The sequence below is a fragment of the Liolophura sinensis genome, chromosome 1 (assembly GCF_032854445.1).
Source record: "Liolophura sinensis isolate JHLJ2023 chromosome 1, CUHK_Ljap_v2, whole genome shotgun sequence".
Taxonomy (NCBI): domain Eukaryota; kingdom Metazoa; phylum Mollusca; class Polyplacophora; order Chitonida; family Chitonidae; genus Liolophura; species Liolophura sinensis.
Window position 1 is genome coordinate 80,735,335 of NC_088295.1, and position 23,545 is coordinate 80,758,879.

Consider the following 23,545-nt stretch of genomic DNA (forward strand, 5'->3'; position numbering starts at 1 on the left):
GAGGAATTGCCAAGCCGACTAATGCAAACAACACATTATCCATTACAACCGAAACCGTTATATCTGATAATAATATAGCATTAAGTTGAACTCCACTCTAAGACAAAGTGAATCAGAGGGAATTGTTATGCTGAAGCCATATCAAATGCGGGCCTTTATGGTTCACTTAAACTTATATCGGATACCTCAGCCACAGAATCGCTTTGTCATAAAGTAGGGCAAAACACTTAGACTTAATGCCAAAGGATGTCACTTTTAGGTTCCAGGTGTTTTAGGTGAATTTACTCTTGGTGATATTTGAGCCTTGTAAATACGTTTTATGATTGACAAGATGCTTAATTTCAAGACAAAGCATGCAACAATGATAACAGAAAAATAAATGCTACGTGATGGCATTTAAGATTGGCAGGAGTCTGGCTGTCAATTAATGACATCTCGCAAAATGTCACATATTTATTTAAAACTCGTAGTTTAATTCCTTTAAACCTCCGTTACGGTAGTTTAGTTTTCCTATAAATCTATACAGGACTGAGTCGGACACTTGTTAATGGTAGTAGTTAAGACTAGTGGCGTTTTCCAGTCGTTAATTAGAGAATGATTTACGCCACCAGGGTCGGAGACCAATACGTCTTTGATGCTGCATGCTGGGGACTTCGGCGTACACACCTCGACAATATCGAAATCCACAGGGGTACCATTTTCCTGTCACCTATCTAAATGGCAAACTTCCGGGGTACCGAGTTAACTCGCTCTGGTCAATGACTTTATACTAATTTTGTTACGACACCTCTAGCGTTGCTGCGCAAATGTCGACAGCAGATCTCAGTTGGTGCTTAAGACATGTAAGGCGACAAAGAGCAATAAAACATTGATCGATGGGGCGTGCCAAGGCCAACAGCTGTGTTCTGAGTTCAAGAAAATTGGGCCTGTTGGCCTGGTCACCTTACTAAAGTAATACGAACAGAAGATCTGAAAAATTCAGAGCTATACGCTTAAATGTCAAAACATACGGTTATTCCTCTACTACGGTTAGTCTGTCTTGTTTGTATTCTGAGTACATCAGTTATTAAATGGCTGACCTTTATAGCCTGTTCGGAGCTGTTCACCATTGCGACTCTATAGTGGAATATTCCAGTACATTAACGTTTATTTTCCAGAAAACATGGACACATTAAACTAAGCTTATCACTAATGATTCTGATCATTCTGATGTCTGGGTTAATTCCTCTCTTAGCCCCTTGTAGACGTTACTCCTAATATTAACGGACATTTCCCGGTTCTGTGCAGATGTAACATTTACTCGATCTATAACCAAGAACTCGTTATCGTGCATCGGATGAAAAACACTTTGCCATCAGCCAAATTACTTCTGTCGTATGCAAAAATTAGTCACTTTCTTATGAATATCCCGGAATACACACTCAGCTTAATCAGAAAAAATATGCAAAATTAGGTAAGGATTATTTAAGGAGGCCATAAGAAATCTTCATTAAAGTAAAGCAAAAACAAAAGATTTGAATTTTGTGAAATGCCTGTTTTAAATCAGCCATAGAAACATCCCTTTGAAATTCTTGATTTTAAGCACCTACACTGCGAGTGTGAATAAATACGTCTTATTTTGCTGTCTTTACTTAAACCGTTTAAATAGTATGGAAACAAAATAACAAACGAAGTTTCTTGCGTATCGATTCATTTTCGGTATGAAAAATTTAACAATGCAAATGAATGAAAAGCTCGATCATTTCTGTTCATTAGCTGCATGAGAAAATGAACAAATGCACATGAATGAAACGTGTTTGTGTTTTGATTCATTGGATACATGATGGAATAAACAAATGTAAAGTAATGAATCCCCAGTGTATCGATTCATTGGCGGTACGGACAAATCCACAAACACAGATGAACCAAAAGTTCATGATTATACAACCATTAGCTATGTAAACAAACCAACAAATGCCATAAATGTAAAGTTTTTATGAATCGATTCATTGGATGTATGAAGAAATGAGCAAATGCAAATGAATGGAAAGTTTTTGTGTTTTGATTCATTGGATGTATGAAGAAATCAGCAAATAAAAATGTATGTTACGTTTTTTGTATCGATTCATTGGATGTATGAAGAAATGAACAAATGTAAATGAATGGAAAGTTTTTGTGTATCGATTCATTGGATGTATGAAGAAATGAACAAATGCAAATGTATGGAAAGATTCATTGGAAGTATGAAGGAATGAAAAAATACAAAGGAAAGAACACCTTCTGTGTATCAATTCCTTAGCTATATAAATAAATGAGACTCAGGACGAATGAATGAAAAGTTCGTGTGTATCGAATCATTAACATCATTAAGGTGTTTAAATATTCACGGTGGCAAATCTTAGTTTGACGTTTTGGGTGATCTTGGGGCTTTGTGCTGTGCTGTGCCGAGCCAGTTGGTACCCGGAAACAGATACAGCTTTCCCTGCATTAAGGAGCATAAAACGATTCCTGTATTTTCTTTCCCATCTGGGAGATAAGATTGTTACCAGAAGCGCAACCCGTGTTTACCGATACCCGTAATTATACACCTTTTTCGCCTGGAGACATTTTGGGGCTTGTTTGTATCAACAAGGTTAAAAAAAACTATCGGAGAGTCGATCTTGATTCTAGGCGGCGGTATTTACTCCCGATCTCCCGAGTTGGTCCCAAGTGGCTTGAATAATAACCAGGTCTAAAGGCGGACAAGTCAAGGATTTGCCCAACCCTCTTGTTTTTTTCTCCTGACTCTTTTCTTTATTGAAGATAGATTGGACTTGGAAATACGACTCCAGACCTCGGGTATTGGATCCTTAGATAACAGATCCCCGCAGTGAGCTTTAGTAAGACATTGTAGAAGCCCTGTTCTTGTGATCTGAGTTCCATCGCCTGGGTTATAAGCACACATTGATTGACATAGGTCCTACAGAGTCATCAAAGCAGCGCAAATTAACGGAGTGTCGATATACCGTATATTTCAAACTTGACACCACTGAAAAACAATCTATTGGCATGACACGACTGCGAACGTAAGAATCTCAGAGACTCAGGACGGGATCAGATTGGACCAGTTTAAACATAAACCAGACAGTGTGTTAGTAAGCATAGCTGCACCCTTCCAAAGACGATGGCTTTGTTACTACTGCAGATGACAAGCACACGGGTATCGGAGTATACAGGCTTTCAGTGGCAGCTTTATTAATCTTAACCATTAGCTGATCAAAGCTCCCAAGCAATAGGCCTAATGAGGCGTACGTCAGTTTGGCTGCTGGTCAGTCACTAAGCACTGTTGACATTTAACATAGGCTTTTAATCAGGACCACCAAGGTTTACTATTAGACAGATCGTCGATTTACACTTAAAGCTATGACGTAAAAGAAATGACTGCATTGTAATCGTTATAGTTGCTGGGGAGTCGTAAAGCCTGGAAGTTTATAGGAAGGGATAGGTAGAGGACACAATAACACTGAAAATGGAATTAAAATCCTTTTTTTTCAGAAGCACACCAGTTATCATTGCTGTAGATAGAAATATGGTTAAATAACACCGATGTTGTTGGATTCAAGCGATGTATAGCCATGGAAACTGTAGCTGTGCACATGCCTCTGTCACACAAAACACTATTATGTCCAAACCCACAGGTATCTGTCGTTGTATGGCATGTCTAGCTGTTACAGTCACAATATGCCTTAGTTGAATGCACGTTATTCTTCCTACACTTGTTATCGCCGCTGCACATCTTCATTTAGCGTGCATGGACTCCTATTTTTGTTCTTTTGGGACATTATGCTGTCAGTACTAGAAGAAATCTATCAATTTCAAGTGAGGCTTTATACTAAAAAAAGAGGCTAACTCGGAAGTAAATTGTCTGTACATGACGATCTGCTCATAGCCATTTTTCATATGGATAGAGAACCACTTCCTGTACCGACAGGCAAACCAAGAAAGAGATTAAGAGCGGTTAAAGCTGGACATTGACGGGTGAATCCAAGAATAACGATTTGTTCTGTTATTGCTAGTTGACAGGGACAAGAACGTAATAACAGTTGCATACCTGAATCTTAGATATTTGATTGATTTGTTCAGTGTCTAATTATTATCATTCTGAAGCTATAGGGCGTGGCTGCCTATTCCATACGACTGGGCCCTTGTCAAGTGGAACTGAAAAGGAACAGCAAGCAATGTACCGTATCAGTATGAACCACACTTGAAAGATCGTTATGTGCAGGCCATTTACTTCCGATTCACCATAGGTATTGTCTTTCAATGCTGAGGGAGAAGAAACAGAGGTTGAAGTCTGCTTTGTTATATAGTTACTTTCGACATTCACACATTCTAGCATGCAAATGGAGATTTCATTCAACTTTCGTCGACGGCACTCTTTACATGTAGCCTACAGACCACATGTATCTCCATGCTGTTGTCCTAGACAAATTGACTGCTCCCTCCATGCAAGTGCTCATCTTTGATAAGCACGAAGTACTGTTTTCTGTGAGACAATAACACAGCATTAATGTAGAAACAAAAGTACGGGCGAACATATGACCCGTCTGTATGTACGCTAACGTTACTTGCTTGATATAAAAGTACTTAGCAGGTATTCGATGTTGCAACGATGTTAACAGATGATGTGAGTGTCACGCAATGCTAGCCGTGCTCCACGAGTTGATTGTAGTTTTATGGCAAACTGTAACAGCATCTGACACATGCATTATTCGTACTGATGATATCTTTTTAAGCAGTGTTGTATACATAAATGTGTCCAAGACAGTGTTTTGATTTATTGACTTTATTGCTGTATTTGTTGGAATAAAGAGTTATTGTCATGGACCAATTCTTTAAAATAAAGTCTGATTCATTGTATGTACATTTATCTAGTCATTTTGAATTGAGATTCGTACACCATTCGTGGAACGTGAAAGACCCTTCCAAATCGATAATCACAGGACGTATTTCTCAAACATTTTTGAAAAGACCAGTTTCCAGTGGAATATGCAAGAAACAATACATAAATAGTAAATAAAGTTGACATAATGGAAAAGACGACCTTCATCAGTTTTCATGACAACCATTTCAAGTTTCAAACTTGCAGTCCGTGAGTAATTTTTCAACTGGAATATAAATATACGTATTATAGATTCACTTTAATTGCATGTGTTCGTAAATACATCGTGTTAATGTTATAAACATGAGTGTTTATACATCCCCTAGTCCGGCGTAAAACGGAATTTGATACATCTATGACACAAATTGCCAGATATCTTGATCGCTTTATCCACATTTGCCAACAAAAGTGTCATACTCATTATAGAATTGAAGAAACTTTAGAGTGAATGTGTTTGCCACAGTGTCCTTGACACACTACTTTTTGAATCAACAACTTGTGACGTAGATTGAAATCATCACATTTTACACAGCGTCCAGCAAATGCAATAGGGTGAGAAATGTATATACGCCATACTTGTAGGGAGGGCTTTGGTGTCGGCCGAGGTTTCTTCTGATGGCTTCGCCGTCTCGAGGGCCTTTGAGAAGACAGAGCTAAGTGTACATCAACACCTCAATAAACAACCGATAATAATGAGCGGGGAATTTAATTCCGAATAAATATTTCATAGATATGAAACGAAAACAGATGAGTGGTGAATCGAGTGTCTTGTTTCTGTGATAGCATCATTCAGAACATGGGGATTGCCCACATCCACATCAAAACGGAGTCGTTAATGTTGTTTTTGATTATCTGAATGAAACTTGTCGCACAGAGCTAATTTTAATAAATATACTTCCTGTGTTATTTGATTAATGCCAATCAGATGATAGATAACTGATCAAATATTTCAAGAGCATAACTGCATACATGCTGCAAGCGAATGTCCAAGCACATTTTTGTGCAATCTATGTGATACATTTCAATACGTTCTCAACATTTCAGTCGGTTGCTTAGTTGTATCCAGTATGCCATATGCAAAGAAAAAAGTTCGTCGATGCAGCTGCCTCCCGTTGTGTATTCCATCACCTTCATCTGAGCCCTGGGTTTATTATCGATTTTTTGCACCTATTGTTACCGATTAATACAGCTAGCTCTATTTGTCGATGGCGTGCCACTCTGATATCTCTGTATCGATGTTGCGCATGTTACGTCATTGGGCTAAATTCTGAAACATTACGTGACTCGGTGACTGCGGTTTTGTCGACGTACCAATTATCCCGTAAACTCATGCAGGCTTTAAACAATGTACCTAAATACATTCGTAGAAATTAAGACTGTCTTTGTCGCTTGATTGTTGTTGATAACTGCACTCATCTAACTGCAGCCAGCACTTCCCATGGTTTTACTTGTCTCCAGGAACCAGATAAGCAACGTTAATTGGTCTAGAGTTAACAACATGTTATCACAGTTATTGTCTCAAATGAACGACGCTGAATAACGTCTGCGCGAGGATGAAAATTACCCGCAACACTAAAATAGTACAGGATCTTGAGAAGTTTTATGGATACTTGAAAACAGTAATAGCAGTTGTCTAGTCAAGAAGAAAAACCAATACTACAATTTCTACATTTGGTTCTCGATAACCTGGTGTTTCTGTCAACTCTCACCCGCCCCTCCTCCAATATTCTCAGACAAATAATAAAAAAAAAACATATTGTAACAATTACTAAACATTAATCTGTCGTCTAATTTTCATTTAGCTGATTGATGTCAAACGCCCTATTAAAGAAATTTTCACTTTTATGACGGCAGTCACGTTTGTGGTGGAGAGAGGAGCAGACCACAACTTCTCGCTATGTAGCTGACAAAGATTCTGATTTAAAGACGAAGATGATGCACCGAAACTGGATTCAAAGGTGCGATCGCCATGGTCAAGGGCCTTCCCCTTATCTGCCTGAGACAGCGGGGATTCCAGTTCGTTTCATATTACATGTATTTTGTGTAAAACGCATCTTTTCAGCTAATTTTCATAGTAATTAAACTATCAATTTTTATTTATTCTATTTACCTTGAACATTATGTACTTTTTGCCAGGATCCTCGCTATTCGAACGACGTGGACCGAATCACAGGCTACAAAACTGACTCCTTGCTGTGCATGCCGATACGTGACGCCGACGACGAGATTATTGGCGTTTCTCAAGTCATCAACAAAAATGGTGGGGAAGGCTTCACTGTTGACGACGAAAAGGTACGGAACAGTTAAGGATGGTCAGTCTAGAAAACCCGGCTTCAGGACCTAGTTTACACAGGTTGTCTAGCTTCAAACAGGAGAAGAATCGTAATCATGGAGAGATAGGAACAGAAAAAATTATAGTCGAATAAAATCAGTACTGATCAATACTGGATTTGTCAAAAGATCTCCCTCCTTGAAGTTATTATAGGAAAAGTAATCCGAAAAAAGGACGGCTGTAAAGTAAGATGAATCGAGATAAAATTGCCACACATGTGTGGAAATGACACAGTTTGTAGGAGACACACCATTAATGACAAGCTCAATATATCACGTCCATAGACTCTGACTGAATGTACATAATTCCAATTTTCTCCCTCGTAAAGCCACTTTAATGCATAAATTACGTATCATCAGGTAACTTACCTTTCACATTGTTATTAACTTAATTATCCTTTTTCGATCTGGTGACAGAATTATTAAGTTTAATCCGTATAATTGATTCAAAATACGGATGTGCCGACCTTTAATATCCTTAAAACAAATTATGCTGAAGTAAAGTGGACTAAGAGGACGCTAATCGCCTTCTCCAGAACAGTTTTTATGATTAACTTTATTTTTAGAAGAAATAGAATCGATAATCTTTCACAGATGTTGGGAAAGGGAAATGAAGTTGTTAAGAGGATATACGGACAGCTGTGATGGCAGTCTTGTAAAGCAACGTTTTGTGTTGTGTTTCAGATGTTGGCCACGTATCTGACATTCTGTGGAATCGCCATTCACAACGCCCACATATTCGAAGCATACACGCGAGAGTACGAGAGAAATAAGGTGAAACTCATTTATAGCAGACAATGGAAAGAATTATTGTTCTACTGACATTATCTGTGTAGTACATTTAGATCGTGTATCAGATCTGACCATTGGCTTACTGTATGCGAACTAAAGAAGAGCCAGAAGCTAAAAGAAACCAGAAATCAGCATCAGTAAGAATAGTACGATTTTAGGCCATCAGGAAAATAACATTACTGACATTACAATGCGATAGTGTGAAGGAGGTGAATACTGCGGATGCCTTGAGGTATAGTTAATTTGTCTTTACAGTTCTGTTTAACCTCACCTTTTTATTTGTCTATCTATTTTATTGGAGTTTCACGCCGTACTCAAGATTATTTCACTTATGGAATGGTGGTCAGCATTGTAGTGGGAGGAATGCGGGCAGACCCCGAAACAAACTCACCGCGATCCACAGGTTACTGTCAGACAAGAGAGGAAGCCAGCATGAGGTGGACTTGAGCTCATATAGCAATCACACTGGTGAGAGGCTATTGGTCATGGTGGTACGCTAGCACGTTAGCCACTAGGTCACCAAGGCCCCTTTAAAGTCACCCTTTTAAATACAAAACAGCCCAATTTACTGTACTGAGGTTACCTCAATTTGCAAGCAATTGTCACAAAACCGCATAGTTTATTGTCTTCTCAAAAGACATTAAGCTATGGGTTCACAAATAAAGAACGCTGTTTGGGTACATATATATGTAGATCCTCAGGTCTTGATAGGATGTATACTTTTATGTTATATATGTATAGTACAATAATGTTGCACAAAAATCAACGATGATCCGTTGCATAAGAACGGAATATTGAAACAGTCCTTCCTAGAAAAAGTCCCAATAAACATCTTACCTGATGAACAGTTTTCATTAAATGATGAATGTCATTCGATATTTGATTACTTTCATTCTTGTCATATTTTACTGTTGAGCAGATAACAGTGTGGTGACTTTCGTAAGTCATTCTAAACTGCATAGCACATTTTCTTTCCATTCAAAAGGCTTCCGAACTTATGATGTTAAAGCATCAGTCTGATATGCAACTGTTTAGTTTAGCTTTGGAGTCTTCTTGAATTTTCAGGCTTTGTTAGAAGTTGTCCATGACCTGTTTGAGGAGCAGACATCTTTTGAAAACGTGATACAGATGATTATGCAGAGAACCCAGACGTTGTTAAAATGTGAACGATGTTCCGTCCTTCTCAGAGAAAACACGAGCGAGGTAAGACCAATTTTATCGGAGACTTTTCACAAAATGCATCTGTCATTTCAGAGTAAGATTCACACAGATGACATTGGTCACCTGTTTTTCATGATTAACTATAAACATCATTTATCATATACCCATGGCCGATACCCAACTGATACAGAAGCATCCTGTATTTTTTCCGTGTAGAATGGTCCGTATATGCATCCTCTGAAAACAGGGACTACTTTCAATGTTTACATTCACAGCGCCCTCTACCGCGGAAAGCCCTGAACTAAAATTGGAATTTGGTGTGACGCAACTACAACAACATTAAATTGTAAAGAAAACACATTCAATGGTTTTCTTTTTAGCATACAAAGGAACGACAAGCATGTTCCCTACAGCCTGGGAGGAAATTATGTAACTGTCAAGTCCAAAACTGACAAAACTTTGATCGCGGCTCCCAAATTAACTTGTTCTACGCATCAAGCATGGTTAACACTGCGACGTCGCGGCATTTATTAAAGCTCAGTGAAAATTTGACTGACCTTCTCCGTGAAAATCCTTAACTCTGTTCCCTAAGCAACCTGGACACAAGGTCAGGCAGATAAATATTCACATGTTGATCAATCCCATATCAGGGTCGAATAAATTTGTCACATGAATCCGAAATTTAGGCCTTTCGTCTTCCCATCCTCTGAATGTAAACAGTAAAAATAGCAAATACATTCGGCGCTCACACACTCACGACAGTCGTCAGTAGTTTCATCATTAATTTTTACCAATGCGCCATGATCAGTGTTCACTGCTCGTTTTGAAAATTTCCAGCGCAGACACTAGAGCTAAAGCCACACACAGTGGCTATATGGAAGCACGAGGAAGATATATATTTTCAATAAATGCAGACTTTACATCACTATTGTATAGCCAAACTTTCAGTCCAGTCATCATGATGTACTGACGCCGTTCCTTTCAAACAAGATGTGATTTTAAACCATATCGCACGTTGAAACTTTGCCACGTCTCACTCACATGACGACAGAGCGTGAGGGGATTCCCCTGTGCTGTATAGATTTGACCGCGTTTCGTGAAGTAGCGACCTTCTAACAGTTTAAGCTCTTGAATGTTCACTGTATTGAGTTATTTTAAATAGTTTGCAACTGAAACATAACATAATCATATTCGAGCTGAAGAAATCGAGGTCATCTATAAATGAGCTACATTTTTGTCAGCGCAGGTTCTCTAGTTGTAGCAGGTCGGTCTACTGATTGATGAAAATCCGTGCGCTTTTTGACCACATATTACACTAAAATAAGGTATATGATAAATAGATTATAATAAGAGTGCGTCTTCCGCGATGTTATATCAGCTCTCGTTGTCTGAGGTTGGCCTGTCGCATCAGCCTCGCTCTTCCAGCTCTGCTGATAAGACAGGCGAACCTCAGACAACTCTAGCTGATACATCATCGAAGAACACGCACTGTTATGATAATCTTTATGTACTTCTTTGAGCAGTGACACCGTCTAAAAACTTTGCGTATGTTTTGCTATTTTAGCTGTTACCAAAGTTATTCTGCTATTGTAAACCCAGCCTTTGCAACATTGTTGGCAAGGGCGTAACAAAATAATACTAATATGGAGAATTAAATGCATTTTAAATTTAGTGTATAAACTGGGGTATAACATTAGCAGTATTCCCGTCACATCGTGCTGGTTTTTGTGAATAGATATGGCTTGACTTATTTTTCATAGCCATCCTTTACCAAAGTCTTCGATCTGGCGTATCCAGTAAGAAATGGTCACTCTAAGCTTAGGTGAGTCAAATTAATTTGGTAACCCGATTCTGGTTTATTTTCATGGTCAAGTCTGGTTTTGAGTCATTTTTTAACTTTCGTTTCTTTGTTTGCATCTGTTTTTGTTGAGCACTGTTTCCCTGTTTTTGGCACCGTATTGGTATCTTTAAAGTGCTATGGGAGCGTCTATTTGTGTTTTGTGGAGAAAACGTCTGTCGTATATATTTGTGTATTTGATACATACAGATTCCGACGTTCAAACACTGAAGTTTTCATTTTAACTAAGTTACTTAAATGCTAAAATATTATAGCATTTTAAGGTTGGTAAAGTATGGGGTCATTTATTCAGGTGATACATAAATAACTAGGTGTTTTTTTAATAATGTTTCTCAAAACAATTCAGATGTAAAAGTAACATTGTTGGCTAACAAGGGCAGGACTGCAGCAAACATAACTGGATTTCTCATCAAACGGTGTATTTTGCCATGTTATGATTATTTTCTGGCGGTGTTTTTCCTCTTTCTTCCATTCTTTGTCATCTGATTCTCTCGACGCTGTTTAACACCACCCTTGTCTGCTAGGGGGTCTAGCTTGCCGAATGCTCACGGTATTTACACATCCTACGACCACTTCGCTCTACCTCGTGCTCGTGCCCGGTGTTACAGGTAATGTGATCTCCGGCTATTCTCACCTGTAATCACATTAGTTAATGTGAACAGCTTCCTGGACGACCTGAACAATCCTGCCCAATAGTTAGCCTGTAGAATCCTGCCTGACGCTTATCCAGTAAAACCCCATCCAACAGTTAGGCTGCACAATCCTTCCCAACAGTAAGCGTGAAGGAATCCTCTACAATCCTGTCCGACTGTTAGTCTGAACAATCCTGCCCGACAACAAGCCCGAACAGTTCTTCCCGAAGGCAAGCCTGTACAATACCTCCCGAAAGAAAGTCTGAACAATCCTGCAAGAGGGTAAGTCTGAATAATCCTGCCCGACAGCAAGCCCGAACAGTTCTTCCCGAAAGCAAACCTTAACAATCCTTCCAGAGAATCAAGCCCGTGGGTAAGTCTGAACAAGCTTGTCAGACAGTCAGTCTGAACAGTCATGCTCAACAGCAAGACTGTACAATCTTATTTAGCTGGACAATTCTGCTCAACAAGTTTACCCCAAAAATCCCAACAGTACGCCCGTACAGTCCTGTCGGACAGCCACTTTAACCAACCCTGTCCGATAGGTAACCTTTATAACCCTGCCCGACAGCCTACCTGAACGCACTGAACAACCCTGCCCGACAGTTAGCATGAACAATCCTGCCCGACAGCCAGCATGAACAATCCTGCCCGACAGTTAGCCTACAGCAATCCTGCCCAACAGTCAGCCTGAACAATCCTGCCCTACGGTTAGCCTGAACAATTTTGGCCGACAGTCAGCCTGAGTATACTGTCCTATATAATCTTATCATACAGCTGGCCTGAATAATCGTGTCCTTGACAGCTAAGCAGAACATACTTCCCTAACAGCTCAAACCACCACCGAATAGCCTGAACATCGACACTGTAGTCTACTGCTCGCTTATGTTTGTGATTAGTGTTCACAGTCTTTAGTCTGCACACGTATGGTGGGGGTGAAGATGGATGTTAGCTGGTTCATTTCTTTTTCAGCTTGCAATAAGGTTGTCGGTTCATCCAGTCAGTTTATCTCTTCTCATCATACCGCACATAAGCACTGGATTGACACGGTGTAACATTCAGAACGCCAAACTCAACAAGGAGTTAAAATGTAATAAGCGAATAAATCAGAATACTGAATAAAACAGTGTTTACTATTTCCATCTAAGGCTGAACGTTCTCATAAAATGAAAATCATTGAATCATGTTTCGTTCTCTATAGCGCAGACAACCTGTCGGATCTCAAATTGGCCAACAAAATAGCAGAGCTAGTGCTAGTAACTGGAGAGACAATAAACATCACGGACGCTTATCAAGATCCGAGGTTCGACCCCGAGGTATGTCAACAGCTTTTATGACTTTGTAACGCGTCGAACACGAGCTTTAATACATTGTCCTGTTCATACATAGCAATAAGTTTATCTCTGAAGCTAACCCAAGTTATGCAGCTCATTAATTGATGTTATTCCCCATAATTCTAATTTTGAAATTTTATTATCTCATTTATTAAATCAGATAACATTCATGAATATAACCAACTTTGTGGTATTCTCTTTATATGTTCTATTTTCTATGTATTATCGATACGTTACAAATATTAGGGCATTTCTGACAATTTTCTTCTTGTGACCCTTTTCTGTTGAACCCGAACACTTCAGACAGATAAGCTGACCGGTTTCCACACACGAAGTATACTTTGTAAGCCAATTCGAAACAACAAGTTCCAGATCATTGGTAAGGCGTTCATGACGCGATGAACCTTCATTTCTATTTAAACATTCCATGGTGTTATTGTTGTAATTGTATCTGACAAGTTTGTTGAAACCCTACATGTACTATTTCATTCTATTGTGCTAATATAATGATCGGTATCACTTGATAGCGTGCGTAAATATTCAACAAGAATTGTACTAAGCGTCATAAGTTAATTCAAAATGATACAAAGCATGCAAATTAATAAGGTTCTGCTATGTTTATGGTACATGGCTTAAGTTATAATTATGTAAAACACCCGAAAAACACTCATAAGACAATTGGTTCCAAATGACGAGGCACCAATACAATACTGTTTTATACAGTACCAGGGACAACTGTGGCCGAGGGAGTTAGCACGCCAGCACGGCACAATGACCAAGAAGCCTCCCACCAATGCGGTCGCCGTGAGTTCAAGTCGTAGATTTCCCCCAGGATCTGTCCGGTTTCCTCCCACCATAATGCAGGCCGTCGTAATATGAGTGAAATCTTCTTGAGTATGGCGTAAAACACAGATCAAATAAATCAAATAAATAAACAGTGCAAGGGGCTTCTGTGGCCGAGGGTTAGCACGCCAGCGCGGCACAATGACCCAGAAGCCTCCCACCAGTGGGATCACTGTGAGTTCAAGTCCAACTTATGCTATCTTCCCAAAGCAACCTGCCGATGGTCGTAGATTTCCCGCAGGATCTGACGGTTTTCTCCCACCATAATGCTGGACGCCGTCTTGAGTACCATACACAAAGCATGATGAGTTATTTTGGGGTGTTCTTTGTTTTTCCAGGTGTAGCTCAAATAGTCAATCGCACAGATGGACGGCCGTTTGATGACTGTGACGATCAGTTGTTTGAGGTGAGAGACCTGGCTGAATCTCACTATCTTGGAAGCTGTATACCACTTGCATCTTTGCTGCCAGGGTCATATATTATTATCATTTATACTGGAAATGGTGATAGCGAACTAATACTGGGTGTACAATTAATTTTCATAAAATTTCAACTTTGGCTCTTATTTATAATTATTGCTGGTAATACGGCTTAGTTATGGGACCATCAGTGATATTTTGATCATTAAAAGGAATGCATATAGCTGTATCTATTCTGTTGACCTTATCCACGTTGCCTTGGTTCTTACTATATGGTATCGCCTGAGTATACCTTTAATCCATGTGCTACAATTATATTTCAAGTTTCATGTATATATAGCTCGGCGCACATCCTTAATTAAAACGGAGCCGCCATCAAATGAAATCATCATCACCTTTATCAATTCTACCCACAGGCTTTCGCCATATTCTGTGGGCTTGGGATGACTAATGCTATGCTATACGAGGAGGTGTTGAAGATATCCGCCAAACAGTCGGTTGCACTGGAGGTGGGTGAGTCGTGGTCGTCTATTCGCATAGCTATTATGTCTCTGAGAGGACACGAGGTTCCCATTACAACTAATAACCCACTTTGAGTTTTCCAGTTACGACCATTTTTCTCCATAGACGCTCCTGTATTCATAACTAATATGGCTTCCATCTTCGGTTTCAGGTTCTATCATATCATGCCTCCGTGAATGGCGATGAAGTCATGAAAACAAAGGTAATGTACAGTACAGTGGATCCTGTACAGCCATTGTGGTACATCTCACAACGTTTATGGCAATAGCTCATAAATCAAAGCTATCCATTAAATTAAAATGGTGCTGCCGCGCATTATATACATCATCCTTATGCGACCTCTGAGATCTGTCAGGGGGTCTTGTAACAACTGTTGATGGATCCAGAGAAACGAGTTACAGGTCAGGACTGCAAATAGACGTTTAGGTTGTTTGAAGTGTTGTTTGGCACAGCGTGATCCAGTATCGCAGGTGCTTTTACCTTTCAAGAGCTGTTGACATATAACTTACACGAAATCCCTTCTGGCCTGTGCCACTGCCATCTGGAAACTCCACCGTGCTCCAGATTAAGTGGCTGTTAATATTGGAACACAGGCCTGATTTACAGGTTCCCCCTTGTGCCTTTGCGTAATCCCGTGGTGTGTTGCCCACATCGAGATGCTGCGGAGAACTGCCTTAAGCGATTAGTACTTGGACTCAAGTCTGACTACTAGGATCTCCCCTGGGCTTTACCAGACTTCACTCGTGTCTTATTCACGCCCTGCCGCCTATGGCGACGACAAGAAAGGAAAAGCGAACGGAGATATCCCAGTCGTAATACGATAACTCTTCTTAACTTCCTTTCCAACTTCCCCTTGCGGGCACTTTTTCTTGTTATTTCAGAATTTCCTAACCAAAGGAGATTCACAGGAATTGTCATAGGGCTAAGTGAAGTCTATCACCTTGTTCTTGTACAATATACCCAGCTTCTTACTATAGAATATGAAGACACGAAGTTAAATTGCGGTTATGGGCAATGGCTCGTGCCTGAAGATATATGTCCTGGATCGAGGCACCACCAGCGGTAAATTGGATTCGGCGACCAAAGTCCCTTAAGAATCAATCTACCCACAGTGACTATAAACGAGTGTACTTCATAGTGTGATTGATTCGGACTTACTAATGAGACCATGCGTGGCCGGAATGTCTAATGGAAATTCATGTCGCCCACAATCCCGCCATGTCACATTTATTTGGTTTCTAGCATACCCCAAAGCCACCCTCTCCTATTCACCTATCAAACCTGTTAGCCAAAAACTCGAATTGCCTTTCACTGCGTACTGTTAGTGACGGACTGCATATCGTCCTGAAAATGTACATGAGTTGAGAGTTGCTCTGCCTACCAAATATGTACATTTTAGGAACTTTATGTATACGTTCATGCACCACCGCCAGTCAGTAGAATATCGCTTCAGTTCATTTTGTGCTGATTGATGTGGGATAAGATCATAAATTTGACAGATGTATACGTGCATCCAACTTTGCAACGTGTGTTTCTGACATGTTTAGAAATAAACCTCATTGATGTCACGGATGCCTTCGTTTAAAAAGAGTAATAAACTATGTAGCATAAGCGCTTGGGTGGGCAAATACATTGGTGCGTTTCCCATGTGTATCATTGATGTATTTTATTCCGGACTTAGCTCCAGCCGGTACCGGAGGCAAACCACTGGAACCTTAAGAGCTTAACGTTCAATGATTTCTCCCTAAATCGGGACGAGATGGTCCTGGCTGGAATCCGGATATTCCAAGACTTAGGACTCATCCGCAGATACAAGATAGACTACGAGGTGGGTGATTATGAGACATAATCTTGTTTCTATCAGAATGTCTGAGTATTGTTTTGCCTCGGAGAGTCTGACGGCTGCAATGTTGTATGATTTCTTTAATCTCCTCACCAATCATTGCTTCCTTACAACAGCTATACATTTGATTGCACGATTTTCCAACAATAACTAAATGAAGTTTGTACTAGCAACTTAAGCAGAACCTTTTGATCATAGCACAGCAGATGTTTTTTGAGAGCATCTTTCTCGTTCTTTTGACAAACTTTTCATCAGCTAAAAACCACATCAGTTTAATCTGGGAGAGTTTGTCCATATCGAACTGAAACATGCAGTGTGTGTATTTTTTTATCATAATCATTTTCTTGACAAAAATGTGCATGGGCTTATATGCAGAATAATCTAAGAAAATTTAATAAAATTGCTGTGCAACACGATGTGATCGAGGAAAAGTCTTTTATGGGATTGAAGTGAGAGTTTTTGTTGCCTTTTGCAGACACTCTGTCGTTGGATGTTGACAGTTCGGAAAAATTACAGAAATGTGGCATATCATAATTGGCGGCACGCTTTTAACGTATGTCAAGTGATGTTCGCCATCCTAACGGTGAGTGGTTGATCCAAGCTGCAGCAATTGATGTATAGATCTACATACTATTTACTCAAATTATTACGCCATCGTGTTTTTGTTTAGCCGTGACATTTATCGGAATGATGCGTGTGTAGCGTGTTTCACTGCTGCCCTAAGTGACCAATAGTTATGGTTATAAAGAGGTCATCAGCACACTGGCTTGTACACCTGACACACTTTGCTATAAGTGTTTGTTTACATATAGAGCAGCATCTGTTCAGTAATGCATCCATCTCCGATAGTGGTGTACAGCTGTTACAACAATATCGGAAGAATTCAGTAGGTATTAAAGGTCAGTAGATCACCTTAGCCATCTGAATTTCTATGCGTTTAAAACATGAATACTTGAGATTTCAAGTTGTGGAAGCTTGAAAGATGATTTATTTTGCTGGCTGCGGCAAACCAAGATGGGATGATTTTGCTGTGTGTGGTAGCAATATAAGCTATGTTTGGTAGCTATATAAGCCGTGTGTGGTAGCTATATAAGCTGTATGTGGTAGATATATAAGATTTATTACAGGATATAAGTAATCTGTAATGAGCTAGATATTCAGCTAATCAGAGCTAGTAGAGTTTCTCTCTTCCCCAGATGCGAATTGTCTCATCGACAGGTCGAGAAGTGGACGAATAATTGAAATATTTCAATTGCAATTTGTCGGATGCTACAATTTAATGAAATAGCACCTGTTCTATTTTTATTCAACCAGTCAAATTCAGACCTGTCGACTGTCCAATGGCTTTGTGTTAACGCGGCTTAATGTGACTAACTTGTAAAAAAACTAAGAGGTATAAAATGTGTTACAGCAATGTAACATGCGGAACCACCTTACGGAGAAGGAATGTCTGGGTCTGGCTGTAGCTGCACTCTGTCACGACCTGGATCACCGAGGCACCAACAATGCATTTCAACAAAAGTGAGTCTGGAAATACATTCACAACATTATTTTGCTTTCTGTTAGAGATTATTTCGGTGTGTGGATAGATGGGACAAGGAAACCAGTCACATGTTAGATTGTTTATATTGTCCTGAATCGTATTATCAAGAAACCGAAATAATTCTGATGCTTAATTTGATGTGAACCCAGGATGTGAAGTACATACTCTGCTAGAGCTGTCTGATTCTGAAAGGGTCTTGGATACCTTTTGTGGATTGTTAACGCACTGGATCAAAACGCTAGAGACATTGTTAAATAACGGATTATTGATGGCCCACTGTTCATACGGGGTTTTTGTCAGGAATAATCCATACAATCTCATTCCCTCGTTACCTTACTTACTAAGTCTCACAGCTTTACATCTGTGCAAACTTTACCTGTTATTCTTTCGGGAAGATTCAGTTATATGTGACATCCACAAGATCTTCTTGCGGAACATCACCTGCCTTGACAAGCATTCTGGTCCCCAGCGGCTTGGCGTCTGTAGTGTTTGGCCTAGTGCCAAGTGACCCGTTCTAGAAAGCTTTACGGCAAGAGCAACTGTCATGGCAACACATGGCTATGTGTAAAACATGTTCCCTAGACCAATTCTTCATACTTTTCCTAGACTGCTCAGGTGGTGGTGTTTGTATTGAATGACGTAGAGAGCGTGTTTATTCATGAAAGGTTTGCAACTGGCGACGAGGTGGTTTTCTGGTCACTGTACGGTCTTCTCCCTCATAAACATGGTTTCTTCCCTCATCACCCTGGTCCCCTCTCCCGTCAACCTAGTCTCCTCCCTCATCAATCTGGTCTCCTTGCTCATCACCTTTGTCTCTTCCCTCATCACCTTTGTCTCCTCCCCCATCAATGTGGTCAGTCTGGTCGCCTCCCTCATCAACTTTGTCTCCTCCCTTATCAACCTAATCTCTTACTTTATAAATCTGGTCTCCTCCCTCATAGGCTTGGTCTCCCTTATCTATCTGGCCTCTTCCATATCAACCTTGGTCTCCTCCCTCATCAGCCTGGTCTACATTATATACTAGTCCTCCTCTGGTACCTGAGGGACTGTGGGTTTATACCTCGTCTATCAGTCCATCAGTCTGTCACGAAAAGTTTTTCGGACTTTCAAACAGTTCACCGTATAGTGAATTGAAACCTGGTGTATGTCTTTATCATGGTGACTGATATATGAAGTTCGATTTTCAAGTCCCTTTGTACAATTTCAACAAAATTTTGGCCGTTTCCGGACTTTTTAGCAACACGAACTGACTTGAAACTTGATACATGGCTTTTAATATCATATATTTTTGACCATTTTTTTGGTTTTAGTCCATTTTGCCTATATTTGACAAAATGCCAGCCGTTCTGACCTGCTTTGGTTGTGTTTTGTTCTGTCTTCACGTTTCCCCAGATTTAGAAAAAAAATACAAACAACAAAAAAAGAAGAAAAAAAAAAACAGTTCATCGTATTGCATTATAACGTGATACATAGCTTAACCATTATAAGTTATAGATAACTTTGGGGATTCGGTCTGGTTTTTCATATTTTGTTTTATTGTGGACTTGAACATATCTTCAGTTATATTTCTGACGGCTCAAACCCGATGGGTTGCTTTCGCAATATTTCCAGAAAGCTCGTTTATTTTTTGATTTATTTGATGATTTGATGATACTCAGAGATTTTTCACTTACACGACGGAATTTAAGTTTGTTAACGTTGCATCGTTAAAAAAAAAATCTTGAAACGCCAATTAATCGCTGAATCAATCAATCAATCAATGTGTTACAGTTTAAGGTCAGTAGGTGTATTTCTAGCATTTGGCCCGCCTATTTTACCTAAACAATATGACATCGATTTCTCCACAAATATAACAGAGGTCGACGCAATGAACAATTCATTACTTCGGGAATGGGGAATTAATTGCTGGCTATAGGCTGCATATGAGCGGAATGTGTATTTTTAGTGTATGACTGTTTCCTTGTGATTGTTTATGTCAGAACGAGTTCGGCCCTGGCTCAGCTGTACGGTACTAAGGCTACACTGGAGCACCACCACTTCAACCATGCCGTTATGATCCTGAACAGCGAGGTCAAGTTAAGCTCAGGAAACCAAAGTGGCGCTAAGGTAACTAGATCCGATGTGATGTAGAGTTGTGTGTGTGTGGAATTAACGGTCTTCCCGGCCAGGAGCACCTGCTACCCACCGTCATCTGCTGCATTCATGTAGCAATGATAAAATATGACTCCGTCATGCGTGCCAACATTTGTTCGGTCATGTCGCTAGCTATTTTGAATATTCCAGTTAACACCCGAACACTGAAGTTATTTTTAATCCAATCAACCTTGCTTTCATCGTTCACGCTCAAGTCATCAGTGGAAAGTAAAAATCTGTATGTAAAATCAGTAAGACTGCTTAATTAATTGTCTGTTTATTAATTAAAATTCTTCCCTCTTTCCACAGGGTAATAACATATTTGCTAACGTCAGCTCCGAGGAATACGTAGAGGTTATGAATATCCTGAAGCAGGCGATTCTAGCCACAGACCTCTCCGTCCATCTACAGTTAGTATATCCTCGTTACGCAGTTCTCTGAAAGCGTGTCATTTTGAATCATTGGTAGATATTATTACGCCTTTATCTTTTTCATTGCATACTTGACTGTGTAATGCTGAGGGATATACTGTGGAAATTACTAAATACTTGACAATTTATGAACAAAAAACTACGGACTGGAGATAACACTAGTTTTGTGTAGCAAGGAACATTTTTAGAACTATGAAAAGTTGTATATAAGTTGGCTTTTACAATAAACAGTCTCAGGAAAATGAAGTGACAGCAGAATTCTGGACATACATATATTATGACTCCTGAACTATAGATGTCCAGCTGGTATATGCAGTGGTACACTGTCATATAAACCAATATAACATTCCGGCCAGTTCACGTCTGAGTTTCTGAAAGATGCCTTTTTTCCAATGTGACGAAGGCTTGTGACGTAAATGTCCAAGGAAATGATAACGAAGTCATTCTGAACAGAAAGGTCATTTCCAAACCCACCTCGGTAGTGTCATTCAACATGTTCATGCATCCCCAGAATAAATGTCCTTGTACAGCATTAGAGCAGGGGAAATTGTGAATGTCGTAAAATTACTTAATTAGAAGTACTACTTGGCGTCACCGGAAGCACTGTGGCTGACAGGAAATATATAACCGATGAATTGCACCGAACTTAGTAATGCACTATCGGATGGGTGCTAGCCGTAAATTCTTTCGCTCACAATTGATCAATTAGGAGTGAGAGGAAAAAAGAGGGTACTCAAGGAACGACTATCCACTTCTGTTGTGTGTTATTTACTTTACGAGAAAGACGATACGGAGTCGAAATGGAAGCTTCGGTTTCCAGCTACTTGTGCGTCACTAACAATAGAGATTTAATGTGTTCTTCTTGTTGACCTTTCACAACGGCAGAGTTTCTTAATCAAACCGACGCCATGATCCTAACACACAACCCATAGTTTTGATAGATGGACTCGCCTTTCAAATCGTGTTATCTAAGTATTGACTGGCAGAGACAGAACAAAGGCGTTATTCACTACCGCAATATCTGCAAAGATGTTTGTCTCCCAAACTGCTTGGTTAATTGTATAAATGGTTTTACCGGGCTGTTTGTCGCTGTTGTTCACAAATCAGAAATTTATGAATTCTAGTAATGTCTGTTATTAATGGGCATTTGTTGATAAATGGTGATTGACTGCGCCTGTGTTCGATGGTGTACTCCCAGGAACAGAATGTGACTTGTAATGGTTTGCTAACGTTTCCGTCGTTCCAGCAGCCTGAAGGGGGAAATATTAACGTCCCGTATGCAATTAGTCTGTATTGGTTGGCGCAGTGCGTCAATTGTCACTTTAGCGTCTGTGCTCAGTCTGTATATTGGTATTGTAGAGTGTCTGGCCTTGACAAATATCAATCAGCAAGACAATGTATAGGTAATTGTCATGTCAAATCACTTGGTAAAGGTTTAGAGGAACGCATTGGCTCGTTACTTGTATCTCCTTTCTGAAACAATATGTAGGCCTCCACTTCCAGAAATTTCAGAACTAATTTAGCCTAAGTTTTTTTGCGCGCACTTACGGACACCTACTGCATCTCTTCAGATGACGAGAGTTTAGCTACACCCAGAGTTAAGTTGCTTATGTGATGACGATCGTAATGACTGGAAGGAAAAAGTGTTGCAAATTTCCTGCACGTTAACTTGTTTCGAAAACAGAAAATTCTCCCTTGTTTTCTATATAACTATGCATTATATTAACAGTAGTACTTTGGATTACATTTTTCTTTTCGAATCTTAAACATGAAAACATTCAAAAACTTAATCAAGTTGTTACATTTTAATGTATAATTTTCGATTGTGAATTTATTCTAAACCGTTTGTTTTCATGACTTGTTTTCATGTATGGATTTGAGTTTTGACAAGTTCCTCGATATTAAAACGTTTTATGGATGAATGTTTCAGATATTGCAAAGTACTAGTAATCTCTTCCTAAGGGTGTTTTATGCGCATGTCTGAACAGTTTCCGTGTGAAAGAATAATGTGATGATATAGCGGTAACGTGAAATTGTGGAATAAGAAGAGTGGATGACAAGGTTAAAAGTGAGAATGTGTGAATGAAACATGCAGATGTCTTTTTCATGACAAGCAACAGTAAATAATGCATCCTTCAACATGGGTGCCTGTAAGCCCATATATTCTCGTATTTCTCCGTATTGTCTTTTTTATTGCGGCAATTTCTGATACCTTTTGACACTGTATTTGTGTATACATGTACGGATTTAGCCTAAATACTGTTAAAAAATAACAATTTGTCAAAAACAGGGTTTGCACAAGACCAGTAATAAAGCTACAGTCACTTTTGGAAAAAAACCATCCCGTGTATATACCAGAACAGTGTGTTGTAAATGACCATGCCTTAATTCGGTTGTTTCCATTGTAGGCACTTGTTTCTTTTTTTTTTTATTTTGTCAGGATTTGGAAATGATAGCTTTTTTCGTCGCTTGAATGTGCTGGGCGTTTGTTTTGGGGTTGTATCTGTTAAAATCCTGTTTTTTTGTGTAGGAATATTTTCGATACAAAGATGAATTTTATCCATATAAGTGTGTCCAAGCTTTGCCATATAACTGAGTCTCTCATATCAGGCATAGAGCTTTTTCTGGAAGTCACGGTCAGTAATTTGCTAACTTTGTTCACTCCATCATCCAAACATTCTTATTACTGATTGTATAAATATTTCCCGTTCCAAAACAGCGTAGGCCTAAACCAGATAAATATGTGACTCTCAGGTAAATAAAGGCCTACTTACTTTATACTGCAGAAGATGATCATGTGACG

The 23,545-nt window shown here is 39.5% G+C and overlaps 1 protein-coding gene across 3 annotated transcripts in view; it reads left to right on the forward strand.

The window, feature by feature from the left end:
* Positions 1 to 23,545, forward strand: part of LOC135461724 (dual 3',5'-cyclic-AMP and -GMP phosphodiesterase 11A-like) — a 79,327-nt gene that overhangs the window by 50,402 nt on the left and 5,380 nt on the right. For 2 of the 3 annotated variants that reach the window (XM_064738924.1, XM_064738925.1), the window contains exons 4-18: positions 7,037 to 7,192; positions 7,916 to 8,005; positions 9,089 to 9,226; positions 10,945 to 11,006; positions 11,567 to 11,650; positions 12,876 to 12,990; positions 13,312 to 13,387; positions 14,190 to 14,257; positions 14,687 to 14,779; positions 14,944 to 14,994; positions 16,474 to 16,620; positions 17,111 to 17,218; positions 18,047 to 18,156; positions 20,158 to 20,284; positions 20,621 to 20,721. In XM_064738924.1, the coding sequence (XP_064594994.1) occupies positions 7,037 to 7,192; positions 7,916 to 8,005; positions 9,089 to 9,226; positions 10,945 to 11,006; positions 11,567 to 11,650; positions 12,876 to 12,990; positions 13,312 to 13,387; positions 14,190 to 14,257; positions 14,687 to 14,779; positions 14,944 to 14,994; positions 16,474 to 16,620; positions 17,111 to 17,218; positions 18,047 to 18,156; positions 20,158 to 20,284; positions 20,621 to 20,721 (1,526 nt within the window). The remainder of the gene's footprint in view (positions 1 to 7,036; positions 7,193 to 7,915; positions 8,006 to 9,088; positions 9,227 to 10,944; positions 11,007 to 11,566; positions 11,651 to 12,875; positions 12,991 to 13,311; positions 13,388 to 14,189; positions 14,258 to 14,686; positions 14,780 to 14,943; positions 14,995 to 16,473; positions 16,621 to 17,110; positions 17,219 to 18,046; positions 18,157 to 20,157; positions 20,285 to 20,620; positions 20,722 to 23,545) is intronic. The other variant, XM_064738926.1, reaches the window with a different exon arrangement.